This window comes from Mya arenaria, chromosome 17 (genome assembly GCF_026914265.1).
Source record: "Mya arenaria isolate MELC-2E11 chromosome 17, ASM2691426v1".
Lineage (NCBI taxonomy): Eukaryota > Metazoa > Mollusca > Bivalvia > Myida > Myidae > Mya > Mya arenaria.
Window position 1 is genome coordinate 10,743,717 of NC_069138.1, and position 16,154 is coordinate 10,759,870.

The 16,154-nt window shown below is 34.1% G+C and overlaps 1 protein-coding gene across 7 annotated transcripts in view; it reads left to right on the top strand.

Moving 5' to 3' along the window:
- LOC128223786 (carbonic anhydrase 2-like) overlaps positions 1-14,350 on the top strand; it is a 50,093-nt gene extending 35,743 nt beyond the window's left edge. For 6 of the 7 annotated variants that reach the window (XM_052933162.1, XM_052933168.1, XM_052933167.1 and 3 more), the window contains exons 2-8: positions 5,418-5,465; positions 6,827-7,024; positions 10,346-10,467; positions 10,853-10,948; positions 11,280-11,394; positions 12,082-12,191; positions 13,276-14,350. In XM_052933162.1, coding sequence (XP_052789122.1) covers positions 5,435-5,465; positions 6,827-7,024; positions 10,346-10,467; positions 10,853-10,948; positions 11,280-11,394; positions 12,082-12,191; positions 13,276-13,383 — 780 coding nt within the window. In that variant the 5' untranslated portion in view covers positions 5,418-5,434 and the 3' untranslated portion in view covers positions 13,384-14,350. Of the gene's footprint in view, positions 1-345; positions 368-5,417; positions 5,466-6,826; positions 7,025-10,345; positions 10,468-10,852; positions 10,949-11,279; positions 11,395-12,081; positions 12,192-13,275 lie in introns of those variants that run through there. The other variant, XM_052933166.1, reaches the window with a different exon arrangement.
- Positions 14,351-16,154: the final 1,804 nt, after the last annotated feature.

Genomic DNA, 16,154 nt, shown 5'->3' on the forward strand with positions numbered 1-16,154 from the left:
TGTAGTAAAATGTAAAGATATCTGACATTGTCTATATTGACCCGAGGTTGTTTTAGTTAAAAATGGCCGAGGAATCCCGAATTTAGCTTAGGAAGCTCTATGAGAACTAAAAACTAATTCATTGCTGTTCAATGGAATCAGATCTTCCAAGCTTATTGTTTAGATAATTATCAACTACAGAAGCTATCTATTTTATATCTGGAACTGACCGTGCAGTTCTATTACCAGAACCTAAGACTTCTTCGATCGATCCAATTCCTTGTTTCTCACATTCATCAGCACACACAGTGAGAAAATTTGTCTAGTGTGTGTTAACGGTATCTGAGATTTCTAGCAGATTTTGTGCGCTTTAGTTGGAATCGTAAAGGCAAGTGTCTCTATATATTTGAATTATATACTCAAAAATTATTATTCCAAATACAGTTATTTTGTTGAAAAGTGACCGATATCAGGTGTGTGAATTGTTGATATCGGGTCTGAACCAAGCTGTTGCGTATGTTTTAAGTATTCTTCATATTGTTTACTATTGTTTACACATCAGTTCGTTCTATTTTTTATAAGTCACAGTAGTGATCTCTTTTTTGTTTAAATTGAGGTTATCATGTTTGTTGGAATTACAGAGGTTGTCAATAGGAACAATGCGGCCATTTTATATCTAGCACAAACTCAAAATTATTTTCAATTAACTACGCTGCAAGTAACTACGAGCTAGTCATTTCAATTTTGCAGTTAAGCCAAAGACTTTCCCCATTATAAATCTTAATTATTAATGCAAATTTACACGTTAAAACACTAAAATTATTTTAATCATAATCATTGTTTATTTTACGAACTACTTCTGCTAATGTATCGGCATACATCCGAGGTTGTTTCTAATGGAAAAAGGACGAGTTGTTCCGATTGACATGCTGTAGGCAATATGATTGTCGATTGCAATCTGTATTGGAAGAAAGCCTGATATCATTTTTCAGTGAAAACAATTTCATTATCGTTTCAAGAGTATGGAGAAAAATGTAGATCTCCTTTACGTAATGTTCTATATCGATGTGTTGACCGCATCTAAAGGTGTGTTTTATTGCTTTGTTAGTAAGCTTACTTTGTCTGTAAGTATGGGTGACGTTATAATATTTATTTCTAGTGATACCATGAACAAAATTTAAATATTATGTTTGGGTCTTTTTGAATACATATATATATATATTTACTTCATAAATTGCTATCAATAAGTAATATGCTATCTTGTGTTTTCAAAGCACACTTTTTGTGCTAGCAAGTCAATCGCGAACGTTAACAGCTAACAAAAAATTACTTCACGATGCTATGGAAGCTCATTACATAGTAAGCCCATTGCAGGACAGCTCAATACTGCTCATTACAGGGCAACTCATACAGCTTATTGCAGGACAGCTCATTACAGCTCACTACAGAACGGCTCATTACAGTGTAAGCTCATTACAGGACAGCTCATTACAGGACAGCTCATTACAGAGTAAGCTCAGTACAGAGAAACCTCATTACAGGACAGCTCATTACAGAGTAAGCTCATTACTGAGTCAGCTCATTACTGAGTAAGCTCATTACAGAGTAAGCTCATTACTGAGTAAGCTCATTACAGAGACAGGTATAGACTGCTTATTTCAATTTAGACATTGTTTTCAAATTTCATGAATATGAAATAAAATATATTCTGTATACTTCAGCTAATGGAAGCTAAGCGATATGATGTTTTGAAACAAAAAAGTGATATAATCTTATAAAATTGAAGAAAGTTTTACCGATAAAACCTAAAGAGATCTAAAACGTAAAGTCATATACCAAAAAAGCAAAAGAATTTCTAACATATATGTTAGAAAGAAAAAGATCCGTCGATATAATAAATCTTAGTTTGAAGACACTGGAAGGTTGGCAATGGATTTTAGTTCCGGTGATATACATATGATTTGTTTAATGATCATTGTTTGTTCCAATTTGTAAAAGGCAGACATGCTATATAACGTATTTTGCATTGATATTAAGCCAACTGTGAGTGCTGCAAATGTTGCCATTATATAAATATAAAAGTTATCTTTGAAAGCATCTTGTTTTGTTTCTTTTGTAAATGTTTTATTAACATGGGGCAGACGGTACAAGTTTTTTAATAAAAAACCCACAACAGTCGTAAAACCGATTGTTTCATTTTAAGTTTAATTATTTCTTAATATTGTCCTTTTAAATTATACATGTGAATGTATAGGTATGAAATGATAATGATTTAATTGCCATTATGCTTGTACATGATGTTTTTATTTTTTTAACTATAAAAGGTGCTAGGATTTAGTCGCCACTTTGTCCGTCCGCCCGTCTTACTTTTGCGTCCATCCGTGCGTCGTTTCGTCAGTCATGATTTCAACACTACTAATGTGACTGAAATAAAACTGAGTGTATAGTTAGTTGACAATTAGAGAAAGTGCAGCACATATTCTTCCCATTAACATTTCTTTTCGTAATTGGCGCTTGTCCGGGCCAAATCTTGGAAAATACTGAAAGGATTGAAATTAAACTTCAGATAAAGATTTATTGCAATGAGAGAAAGAGAAAAGCATAAGAACCATAATCATTCCTACAAAGAAAAAAAATATCCCCTTTACTTGATGGAAAATACTAAATGTATTGAAATGAAACTTAAAATGTGGGTATATGGCAATAAGATGAAGTTCATACCCAGGGCTATAATCTTGCCCTGCATATTTTTTAACTTTTTTGCCCTGAAAGTCCCCTTATTTGATAATTTTAAGAAATCGTTTGGCCAGGCCATTACTTGGATAGTTGTGAATTACAACTTCTGCTTTTTAATTTTGTTGCTTTAGATTTTCTTTACTTCTCAAACCTGCGAATGTTTTTCCATGTTATGATTTTTTCCCAACTTGGGTATTAATTGATACAACCATTTTCCTTCTACCAACACACTGTATTACATTTCCTGCCTTGTCATAGAAAATAGGCGCAATCAGGCTTCCAGCGATATTTTTTGTTTGAATAGTTGTATATATTGTTTATGGTAGTTTCAAATGTGTACATTTCAATCACTTGAAGGTGGGAATTTAGATACGAGTACAATACCCAAGTGTAAATATATAATTTATATAGAGTTTCCATTCCTATGATACAAACATGGTCAATTACACGTTAACATAAAGTATCAATTTACATACTAAAACAATTTGGCATGATGTTAGTATTATACTCGGTTCACTGTTACGAATGGGAAGGCCACATTGTTTATTTCAACAGGTGCGAAGTTTTTTATTTGTTAAATGCTGTGTAATTCAGCAATAAATGTTTCATATAATTTAATTGAAAATATCGACTGTCCTATTCTTTGCATAAGCATTTGTGAGATTCAACTTTACGAGTATCTAAGCAAGTTGTAAATTATAAATAAGAGCGCTGAAGCCCTTAAAGGTTGTAGGCGCGACAAAATTTCACAATTCTGGCTCAAAGGCAATACAAATAGAATCCAAAGAAAATGAGTGGCACTAAATTGTAACCAATTCAATTCAATTCAAGTAATAAGTGCCTGTCGTAAACAAAAAATAGTGAATGGAAATTGATCAATTTTATTATAATTAGCTAGAGTTATAACATCAAATGATAAACCTTTTTGTTATAGGATATCTGAATATTGCTTTTATATGGCAAGTGAATTAATTGCTAGAGTTAGTTAAATACAATGAAACCCGATATTGGCTGATGACGTTTTGAGTTTTTGTAGTTGTTGAAGTAAGGCAGTCTCTTCAAGTCAACACATTTCCATTTTTTGCTAAATTATTCATAATTAAATATTCCCCTCACTTCTTGACAAAGATTTATTTTAAGATTCTTCGGCTTGCTTTCAGATTCATATTAACGTTGCAATCGTATGAACGTATTTAAATTAAGTGGTCTTTTAATTCGCACTATTTTAAACCTCATCACATCATACGCCGCCTTTTTAACCCCCGCGAGTTATTCTTTTAACATAGAAAGACAAATAGTAGATCTGACAATACGAAATCTCGATTTCCGGTACTATAGCCTGTAGGTCTGCGGCGTATAACCCCAAAATGATGACAATATATCTATATTTTAAGACTACATTGTCCATAACTTATTTGAGTTTGTTTCCTTCCATAATGATATCTTTAAATAAAACAAAAACGTTTCTCCTTAAAGGTCTTTATAAATTTGAATGTTCATACTTTGGAGTCAATTTAATGATATAAAGTGAAAAACATATAGTTTTGTTTTTGTGTTTGCACTTTAATAAAATATTATATATTCTTTTCATGAAAATGCGATTGCAGTTCCTACCTAATATGGAATACACTACTCTCACTACTACACATCTCAATGATATGAGACCATACTGAAAGAAGTACCAATGAAGCCTTTTGTAAATCAAATACCTGTTCAGTCGTAACAGGAATAACGGTGTATATCGCACATGTAATTGAGGCAGCGAGAAGTACATCTTTCTTGCGTTACGAGCTTAACATGTATCGTACATGTGTATTTATCACAAGGCACACTGTAAACGAATCATACATCGGCTTTAAGTAATAAACAAATGATACAAAAACACACATCATTCGTCATTTTGAACAACCTGAGTTGATCTGCCTTTTTTACCCGTCAATCTGGCATGTCTACCCGTTAATTATCACCGGCTTTGCCGGCTTATCAGCGACTGCGTTCATGGTTAAGGTCAAAGATTGCAATGTATATAAATACTGTACATACAAATGTTTATGTGCTTGAATGTGAAATCTAAGGATATATGTCAATTCTTTACTGGAAGTGTAAGTATCTTCAAAAGTAAAAGTTTCAAGTTTTAAGACACCAGTTAAAGGTTATAAGATAAAGTGGTAGTTAAATGGAAAACAATAACAAGAATATGAGCTATAACATCATCATCATCATCATCATCATCATCATCATCATCATCATCATCATCATCATCATCATTACAACGACTATCACCGGAACCCACGACAACATCACTATCAGCATCAGTGGCATTATCAGCATCTAAATCATATAATCAACAACAACAACTTAACAATGACCAACAACAACTAAAATACGACAAAGTAAATTATCATCATCATCATCATCATCATCATTGTCGTTATCATCATCATCATCATCATCATCATCATCATCATCATCATCATCATCATCGTCATCATCATCACCATCATCATCATCATCATCGTCGTCTTCGTCTTCGTCATCATTAACATTATCAGCATCAGCATAAGCATAAGAATCAGCATCAGCATCATGGTCATTTTTCATTATAGGCATCAAGTTAAATTTTGTATTTATTTTTCTCAACTCACTAAGTTTAAGTGTCCTTAGCTGTATTTATTGCAAATTATGATGATTATTTTTTTCAGGATTAAAGAAAACAGACATGGCGCATTGGGGATATATGACAACAAATGGTAAACGTTGTTGTTGTTTGTTTTTTTGTTTTTTTTTTTAAATCCTGCATACTTTTGTATAAATTTTGTTTGTGCAAAAATAAGACGTCTTGATTCGTAAAACCCGATTTTTATATTTTTATTTCATAATTGTTTTCACACAGTATGCTTATATATCCTTCGTAAGATTACAGGAATTTGAATCACTGGTTTTGTGCCTGTTTCCATGACATTGTCCCGACCCGGTCACTCTACGTTGTTAAAACTAACCGTCAGAAAAATCGCTTAACTGGCTATCACGAAGGCCATCTGTTCAATTTAACTATTTAGCTGTATTCAAATGATTTGGGCCAGGCCTGTGAAGAAATCCAGTTTAATCTGGATTTAAATATGGTTTTGATTATTTTGTTTATATAATAATGCTGATGACGAACTAATTTTTTATGTTTTTTGTGCTATATTTGGCTCTTTGACCACTTACAATTGACGTGTCATCGGCAGAACTATGATAATTATACCAATAGGAACCTTAAGGAAAAAGTTGAACTATATTTGGCTCTTTGACCACGTACAATCGAAGTGTCATCGACAAAACTCCGGTAATAATACCCGTAGGCACCTAAAGAATAATGAAACGTGAATAGCAATTATCGCCACATATAAAGAATAGGAATAAAATGGATCTGAAATTATTAAACAAATATGCTGACTTGTTTAACCTTTTAAACCCCGAACGACATGCCAAGAGACGCGGATAATGGGTATCTTTTATTGAAAACTATTGTCAACATGACGCACACAGGACAATAATGAAACATGTGTTATCTTAATTAGCACACAAGGTTTATCATTTATCTTTGCCTAGGCCAAACAGAAATTTATGTGGTGAAATATTGTACCGAAGCCAGAAGTTTTGGTATGTTTTGTTTGTTTTTGACTTTATGTAAAAATGTAATGTAATCTTTAGGGAAATACGATTAAATTGTCTTCAGAAAAAAGTTTTAAATGTACTTTAAACTTTGTTTTTATTATCATTATTATTATTATTATTATTATTATTATTATTATTATTATTATTATTATCGTCATCATCAATTATTATTATTATCATTATTATTACTTAAAAAAGTCTCTCCTTCAGTTATAGACAGTTGACTAGACTACCAGTTTTTCATTGTTAGGAGAAGGCGTGTTTAGGACATGATATAAATATGTTATTCTACACATACGTACATTTGTATTTATCAATGTACACAAATATGCAAACTAGATGCAGTACCAACAGAGCAACCAACAAAATAACAATACAAGCTTCATAACATAACTAGTACTGTTAAGATAGCACAGCTGTCTTAAGTTTCATCTTTCTCACCTAATTCCAGGCCCATCGACTTGGGGCAAGGATTTCCCGATCGCCAACGGCGAACGTCAGTCTCCTATCGATATCGTGACGTCAGCGGCGGAGTATGACTCCGACGTCCAGGGATCCAACGCACTGTCGACCAACTACACTCCAGAGAGTGAAGTCAAGCTTGTCAACAACGGACACAGCATTATGTGCCAAATCACGAAAAAGGGAGGTATGTGTTTTTTTTACAGAGGAGAGATGGAGTGTTTATTCCGAGGTCTATTTGCAAAATGTTACACTTAGAATGGAGAATAGAGTGTTTATTATTAATGATTTTTATGAAGTTGATAATAGTTACGTTATTTATTAAAATAAACTGAAAACCACAAACACACAACAAACACGTATGTACGCACACACGCACACACGCACAACCACACATACACACACAACAAACACGTACGTACGCACGCATGCACACACGCACAATCACACATACACACACATACACGCACGCACGCACGCATTCACCCACGCACGCACGCACGCACGCAAACACACATTGACTTAGTCGGGCAACAACCGTTATTTACCCATCAACATCCTAAACCAATCAGGTGACCGATTTGTGCAGTTGACTTACAAATGCTCATCCACAGAAAAGGACAGTAGATAGTTCCAATTAATTATCTGAAATATTTATTGCTAAATTACACAGCATTTAACAAATAAAAAAGAATAGTATTTGTTTAAATCAACAATGTGACATTCCAGTTCGCAACAGTGAACCACGTATAAACTATCATCACGGCAAAATGTAATCATATGTAAATTGATACTTTGTGTTTACGGGTAATATTTACATTCACACTTCATTCCTAAACGATGGTTGTTGTTTATCAATTGCACTTTATTTCTGTATAAATTGCAATGGCATTTCCCATCGATATCGCGTGCGTTTGTTCAATACTTCTGTCCTATCATTGGGCGCAATAATACCAAGGGGCGGGGCATATTTACTACGGAACTATTTTTTATAATGAAATCGTAGTAAAATTATTGGCAACATGCGAAACTGTAATCTGCAGTAAAGCAGTTAAAACAAGATAAGCAACGATAATTTGATTGATTTTAATGTAGATAATTTCATGATGGATGGAGCAGTTGAAGGAACGTTTGTGTTTAAAAATGTTGTTAAATGTCACGAAAATGCAAAAACAGTTAGTTCAAAATAACCTCTATAACGTGTGCTTGTATGACGTCATGAGTGATGTCATTGAAAAGGTTTTACATTAAGCTCGATTCGGGCCGCAACATAACTCGGCAGCTGCATTTTGTTTCGACGCCATTTTTTGCAGTGTTCATTCGTTTTGAAAGTGTTGTTTTTTCGAAAATTGACTGGATTACTGGGATTATTTACGCACAATACCTATTGGGTAATCAATTAATTACATATTCAGTCATACTTTAACCATTATTTGTTTTGATAACTAATTTAAGCCTGAAAATTGTGTAAACATGTTCTTGATAAAATGTACAGCATCTTTAGCAGCAGAGAAAAAATATTTGAAATTTCTTTGTTCATTGCATACGACGTAATGGAATCATGTACATATAAGTCGTATGTTCTGAATACAATCGACAGAAATAACTAAAGTTCGGAGGAGTTAGTCGTTTTAGACATAATTTAGTGCTTTTAATAATCAAAACAACTGCAGAAAAAAACTATTTGTTAAACACATCAGCTTGCCAGGAAAAGACAACTCAGCAGAAAATATGTAAGTTATATGTGGTTTATTTCATGTTTTGGTATTTGTATGCAGCTACATAATATTCTAAAATATGTTTTTGTACTAAAGTTTGCATCGTTGACCAACTTTCGGTCAGAAACCAGGTCGCTCAGCCTTCATTGTTATGATGCGGGCCCTGAAAGCGTATATGTAAAACAAAAAAAACTGAATTTACTGAATAATGCACGTTTTCTACCGATAACGCTCGGGTTTTTGCGTTTTAATACACCACGATAACGGACCGAAAACACACATTGTACGCAATAATACGTATTTATAATAATCTTGACCTTGAAAAGATAGAAAATAAACATATAAATAAGGAACTATTTTATGTGTGCATTCATTGTCGTATAAAATTAGGCTACGATAGCTGTTCTAATTTACCCACCATTGAAAAAGGGAGAGAAAGAAAAGAGAAAATACTCTTGAATAATCAATTTATTTTAGCAGAAATGTAAATTTAAATGAATGTAAATATAAGTATTAACATGCGACATGTTGCATTTTATTGGGGTATGGTATGCAATGGCGCAGTTCAAAACGTTAGTGGAGTCCTTCGGACTCCACCCATTTTGAACAGCCCCATTGCATACCATACCCCAATAAAATGCAACATGTCGAATTTTAATCCTTAAATGGACCATATTTGTATCATAGCAAATTGATAGTGTATCCAAATTTAATTGCAAATATATATTTATAAGGGTATTATATACATCTTAATTCTCACCATCGAGTTGTTAAAATGTACACATTTGAAACAACCATAAACATGTATACAACTATTCAAACCAAAATATCACTAAAAGCTTGTTCATTCTTGCATCTAAAATTTTCCTTATAAATGATTTTAATTATGTTTATTTTTATTTTATATAAGATAGAATGCAAACTTTTACTGAAAACGGTTCACTTTTAATAATGTTATTAACATTATACTTGAAGATAACTATGTTGTTCATGAGAGAAAGAGAGAGAGTGCAACTATTTTCCATAGTATAGCATGAAAGTCTCTGTCGATTCTCTGAGCCTCCCTTGGTGTTACACGTTGCAAACGAACCAAGGTGACGCGCGCATAGTCTAGTAGGCTCTTTTTCAACCTTTGCTGACCACCCTTTCTTCTCTAAACTTGCGAAACGCTTTGATGTCATCCATCGTAGTTGAAAAGCCCCTTTTAGGCGTCTTTGTATCTCGTTCAATAATGGGGGTAAATTTCACTATTATGACTACTAAATTTCACTTTTATCTGCAAGGGGGGATTGTAGGGTCAAGCCGTAGTGCAAACAAAAGGCTGACCTCAAATATTCTAACACCTCCTCTGCACCCCCTCCCAAATTGCTACGTACCGAATCCTAATTCATTTTCTACCGGAACTCATTTAACTATCTGAGAGTCTGAGAGTCTGTGTACAAAATAATTTTGATTTTGAGTGCCACGTTCCAACGTCTTGAGTCGCGATTAAAGTTGTATTTATACTTCAAGGTTAAACATTATAGCAATAGATACTAGGGAAACATTATACACTGTAATCGAAGTACCAGTAATTTGTCATTTATAATATATAATACCCGTATTTAAATAAAGATTTGGTGGCGAGAGCTTCCCACCTGGATTAAATGGCCACCTGTTTTAAGCATTTAAGTGTTTCATAGGTGGACCCTAGATACAGGGTTGACTGTATTTTAAAGGAGCTTATACATTGCTGAGTTGCCTTTTTCCTTTACAATGCAGTTTGCTATGTACCGATACCTTCATTCCAGTTCTGACAGGCGGTCCCCTGGGTAAAGACGAATACCGCCTGGAGCAGTTTCATCTTCATTGGGGTGCCGAAGACGGCCGTGGATCCGAACACACCGTCGACGGCAAGATGTACGCTTCTGAGGTAGGATACATTTATATTGACCCTGCTTGTGTACGCAACGAACGTTTAATATTGAACTCAATATTGGAATGAGTATTCTTGAAAGCGAATCATTTTTGTGTTTAACAAGACCTTGACTGATGTAATGTGTTTCTCGCTTATTTGTCAAACGAAGCCCTTATTATAAGCATGATTCTATAATACAATTTTGTTGTTATTAAATCACTGTTATTGGGCACTACAGCGCCAAGAAACATTAATGCAATACCGTCTTGGCTCATTCCTGTGTGTTTGTTTGGAATTAGTAACACTGCTGACAAATATATCGTTTTGCCGACATTCATCAGATCTGTAAAGATAAAGAATGTGTGTTCTGTAAGAGATATACCGGATGCTATGTTTGCAGCTTCATCTTGTTCACTGGAATGCTTCTAAATACAGCAGCTTTGCTGACGCCGTCCAGAAGCCTGACGGACTGGCGGTTCTTGGCATCTTTATCACGGTCAGTGGCACGCTTATTGCTCGGATATTGAACATGCAGATATGAAACTACAGCAAATCAATAACTTTCTTTGGCACAAATTATTCTTTGCCCTTCATAGAAAATCACTGCCATAGGAGATAAATACAATTAAGAAAATACACCAAAACGAAACACACATTTAATAAAAATGACGGTCGGTCGCAATATAACAAAACATGTTGTTAACCATTACGCCGTAAACTGTTTATAAAAAATAAAATAATAGGGTGAAATTGTATCCTATTTACAGTTAAACACTAGTGTGAGTTTTTTTTGTTTATTTTAATTTAATTCAATGTATCAATTTCAGCCTGGGGTTGCGTGTAATCAATTCAAAGTTATATCAGATAACTGCGGTAAACTGAAGACCAGTGGCGCGGAAATGACCGTGGATACCACCCTAGACCCCACCCTCCTCCTACCCTGTAAGTAGAACACAGACACCAGAATGACACTTGCACATCCATATATTTGGGCTGTTCATGTTGTAATTCTGAAAAAAGTTTGTTTTTTAGTTTTTAGTATCTCCCTTTACGAAATAACTCGTAAAGCTGAACCTTTATGTCTACGAAATGTACGAAAGTGTAAATCTTTATAAGCAAACCATGAGTTTAAAGTTGTAATCATTTGGAAGCTAAGAAAAACATCTACAAAATAAATATACGTAACCCTAGTTGATTTGTGTTTAATTTAATCGAAGTTATGGTGCCGTGCCACATATTAGCTGTTAGACACGTAATGGGACTTTATACTACTATTTAGCATGCTTCCACGTTACTTTTTTTCACATACCAACAACTAAATATTCTCTAGGGTTATAAAAAAGGAAATACATTTTACGAAACGTTTCCACGCCGGGTTCAAACATGAAATGAAGAATGCTTCACATGCATCAGCAGCTCTATATGCAGCCCAGTTGAAAGCTCCAGGTGGTCATTCGGTGTCCGCTGTCCTTCAACCTCATCTGTAGGAAGTAGTCAAAGTTTGCTTGTTGAGCGCTTAATATACACGTAGACCTCCTACATCTGCATATGGTGTGTTTGATCGTTCAAGTTTTTTTTTACTTTTAGATTGAATGGAACAAATTATTAGTTGAGTAATGTGTATTGCAGCAAATACGAGCGATTACTGGACTTACCTCGGCTCCCTGACCACGCCCCCACTGTTTGAAAGTGTCACGTGGATTGTGTTCAAAGAGCCAGTCGAGTATTCAAAGGAGCAGGTATAACATTCAATGCTAAAGTTATCGTTGTTTTGTATGTGCTCTTAAGAGCCTGATAGTAAAATAAAGTAATTTTTAAAAAAACGACGGTTTCAGAATTTAATACATTGTAAATAATTCTAAGTATTAAAGTATTGCTTATTGGCATTATGGCATTCTTATAGTATTTTTTGAACAATTCGCGTACTTGAAGAATTATTCAATTGTACCAAGCCGAACGCAAACAATTATTTGCTCTTTTAAATTTTTAAAAGGCTGTTACTTGTTCAATTTTACGTGAATGGAATTATAACCCATGTTAAGCGGAAAACAGTTGTCTCCATATGACTATAATTTATCTTCGACGAATTAGCCAATTGGGCTCAAAAATGTGGCAAAGGAGTCAATTGATGGAATTGTATGGACTCTTTCTAGCCGGCATTGTTATTATAAGATTACAAGGCCACACGCACACTCAGAACTTGTTCTGTTCACACGCAAACTCAAAAATTGTTTTGTTAATTTAAACGTTTATTTATAAATATATCGATAAGAGACATTTGAGATACAAGAAAATATATTTTACGCCGCAGTGCAACACCAGTATGCAACAATGTTTGATGTACTGCAACCTGAATTGTCAAATTGGCCCTTAGAAAATCTGCCTGCACCTAAGCCAGTTTTAAGGAAATACGAATTATTAACTTATTTTCTATTAAGATCCGCGCCGTTTGATTTTGCTGATGCTTTATGTATTTCGGAACACCTGTCGACTAGCCGAAAGATTGTAAATGACCAGATCAATGAGTTATGCTACAAACCTAGTAAAGCCTTATTTTATAAGCTCCCAAAATACCATCACTTTGCCCATTTCCCCTTTTTGGAAAAAAAAAAGAATAATCCATGTGAAGAAAAAAAAATCAGTTTAAAAAGGGCTATAACTCTGTACAATAGAAGAAGTAAAGATGATATAGTTACAACCTTTTAAAAATAAATCTGCGAATGTTTGCTTGCCAAAATACTTGAAAATGACGCCACATGTCACGTGTATTTACCACGCTGTATTTTCAAGCAAAAACACGTAAACATTGCTCATCTCTTCCAGCTGTTAGCTCTCCGAAACCTAGTGGATTCCGATGGCAATCATATGCAGGACAACTACCGGCCTCCGGCTGCGCTCAAACAGAGGAAAGTGAAGAAAACCTTTACGTAATGAAATCAGAGAGAAAACACCTGTATAAGTGTTGATTCACAAAAATGTACGAGTTATATCGATTATCCTACAATGTCAATGAAATCCGAGGGAAAACACTCCTTTAAGTGTTAATTCGTAACAACGGTCGTGTTGTCTCGATTATATTACAATGTTGATTTGATATTTTTTGCATTTCCCATTATATTTTACAAACAATATACAGTATTATTGCATATAAATCATATTTAACATAATGATTTTTGAATATCTATGTTATGTTTTTATACAAAGCTTTGAACAAATTTTACTTATTTCAATGTTATGGACTTATTTGTTACCAATTTTGAAATGTTTACATAAGTATATGTTTATGTATTTTTTATATCAAGCCCCAAAGTGTGTTTATATTTTGGATTTGTTTTGCATGTAAAACAGTAGCAATAGTTTGAAGACAGAAAGCTACTATGTTTCACTATCAACGAGAAAGGGAGAATATTAGAGGCCCATTAAGATATTTGGAAATGAATGTTTGCTTGTGTGTATGTTAAACGACCTCAATAGGCCTCAAGTGGCACCAACAGCCAGAAATGGTGAACAAAGGGGTAAAGTAATACACAAAATAAGACTTAACCAAAATCGTGCAATTATGCTTCGTTTATAACTTTTAAACAATTGAAACTGATCTGAGATTTATAACATTATTTATGTTAAGGTAATGTCGCATTTATCAACACAGCATTCAAATACTACAAGCTGTACTTCAGTCATACGACAAAACTGCATTACAAATAATTTTGATTTACCCATAGGTGTTTAACGTCCCTAGTAAAAGTGCTGTCATTAATTTTGTCTACAGAAATGCTAAGTAACAGTTAGTCTTCATTGTTAACGTTGCTTTCTTGGATAACTTGTTGTTTTATGTAATAAATGCGTTATGCGCGTTATGCGCAAATAAAAAAATCCAAATAAATTTAATTAAATGTTATTTGTTCTGTTTGCTGTCTGTCCAAAGAATGATATGGTCAGGGGCCGTATTCAATATCGTTATAATTATTGTCTTAAAAATGACCTCTTAGAACAGCTCCAGGGTTATATCGATGCGTTTTAACTTATATAGAACATATAAAAAGCCCTTTTTGAGAATTATTTCTTCTTTTTTTAATACACGTGAAATTTGTCTAAAGAATCTTTAGCTAAACATCACATTTAATATGGCCAAAAAACTTGCTTAAACTCTATTTACAAATGTTAAGATATCTGTATTTAATAGTCTTAGAAGTCCTCAAAATAAGAATACTTCACGAACTTTACCAAAAACCGAAGGCTGAGCTTCGTTCAATGTTTAGGGCTTGGAGGTCAATATTATACAAGGTGGTTCGAAGTAGTCTTTACTTATATTATATCGCACTTTGCTAAAAGCTAAAATAGATTTTATTTTTGATAAAAGAAAAGGCCATTTATTGCAACATACCAATACCATTTTTCAACTGACAACAACCTTTCAATACTTTTAAGACACAATTACAATAACTGCATACGATAATCCATAGTTGTTGTAAACATATGAATTTCCCTGTGTGCCCTCGGAGTTGGAACCCCAACTTTCTTTTTGAAATATTCATCTTTGCCGAAAGGGAAATTTGCTTGATATGCAAATAAATTATATATATGTGCCTTGGTTTAATGCTGTTTTTATCACCACCATGTGAACCCCGACTTTGAGCGAAACTTGGCTCTTTATTTCAAACGTATCACGATAATGCATGCACTCAAATGATTTATATATATGTGCCTTGGTTCAATGCTGTTTTTATCACCACCATGTGAACCCCGACTTTGAGCGAAACTTGGCTCTTTATTTCAAACGGATCACGATTATGCATGCACTTTAAGTGTTCACGTTTGCATGACGAAAATAATCCGTATTATTTGTTCCCAAAACCTACGGACTCTAGTACTTTTCCAAATAATTTTAGTAATATAAAGACGAGCAGCTCAAGAAAACATCGTTCTAAGGAAAAAAGCTGATTCCAATAAAAAAAACGCAATGTTTGTTCACAAAGAACGACATTGTCATGAATTTAGCAGAAATAACTTGCTTAACCACAAGATACAAGAGAACAATAGTCTTTGTTTTAGTGTGCTGCACCAACTTATTCTTTACCTCGACATACATGATGTTTTTACTATTTATGATTAAAGCTTAAGGGTATTGATTATTTTGTACTTTAACTCTAAACTCACCCAACACAATACGGGGTAGTTGGTCTTTTGGGTGTATTAGCCGTCGGTCTCGCAAGCGGACACCAATTATGAAGACACAGCTATTATTTAGGACGACTAACGGGTTTAAATGAAAAAACCCACATACTTCTTGATCAGCCCTCGATTGGCAGGGACACCAACAAGTGCCGTTACATACTGTGATGTGGATCGTCGAAACGGTAGTCCCGTTCTTGTAACAAAATTGCTCTCGGAACTAATTCTAGGACGTACCAGCACCAAAGATAGAGGGGCAATGCGGCCAATCAGTGCGCTTTGTGGAAGGGACCAGGGCACGTCTTGGCAACCCTTTATCCTATCGGATTAGTGTCAGTCGGTTCATCGTAAGTCGGATGATCTAGGTGTAAATTTGATTTTTTTGGTGGTCACTTTATCGAATACACAGTGGTTACATTCAACCATTTTTTTTATTAAAAACTTAACTTTTTCCCTCATTAATTGAGGGATAAATTCTTCACGAAACAGAACGACAATTACAGTCTTAAATCTCTGATTGCTAATGGTAT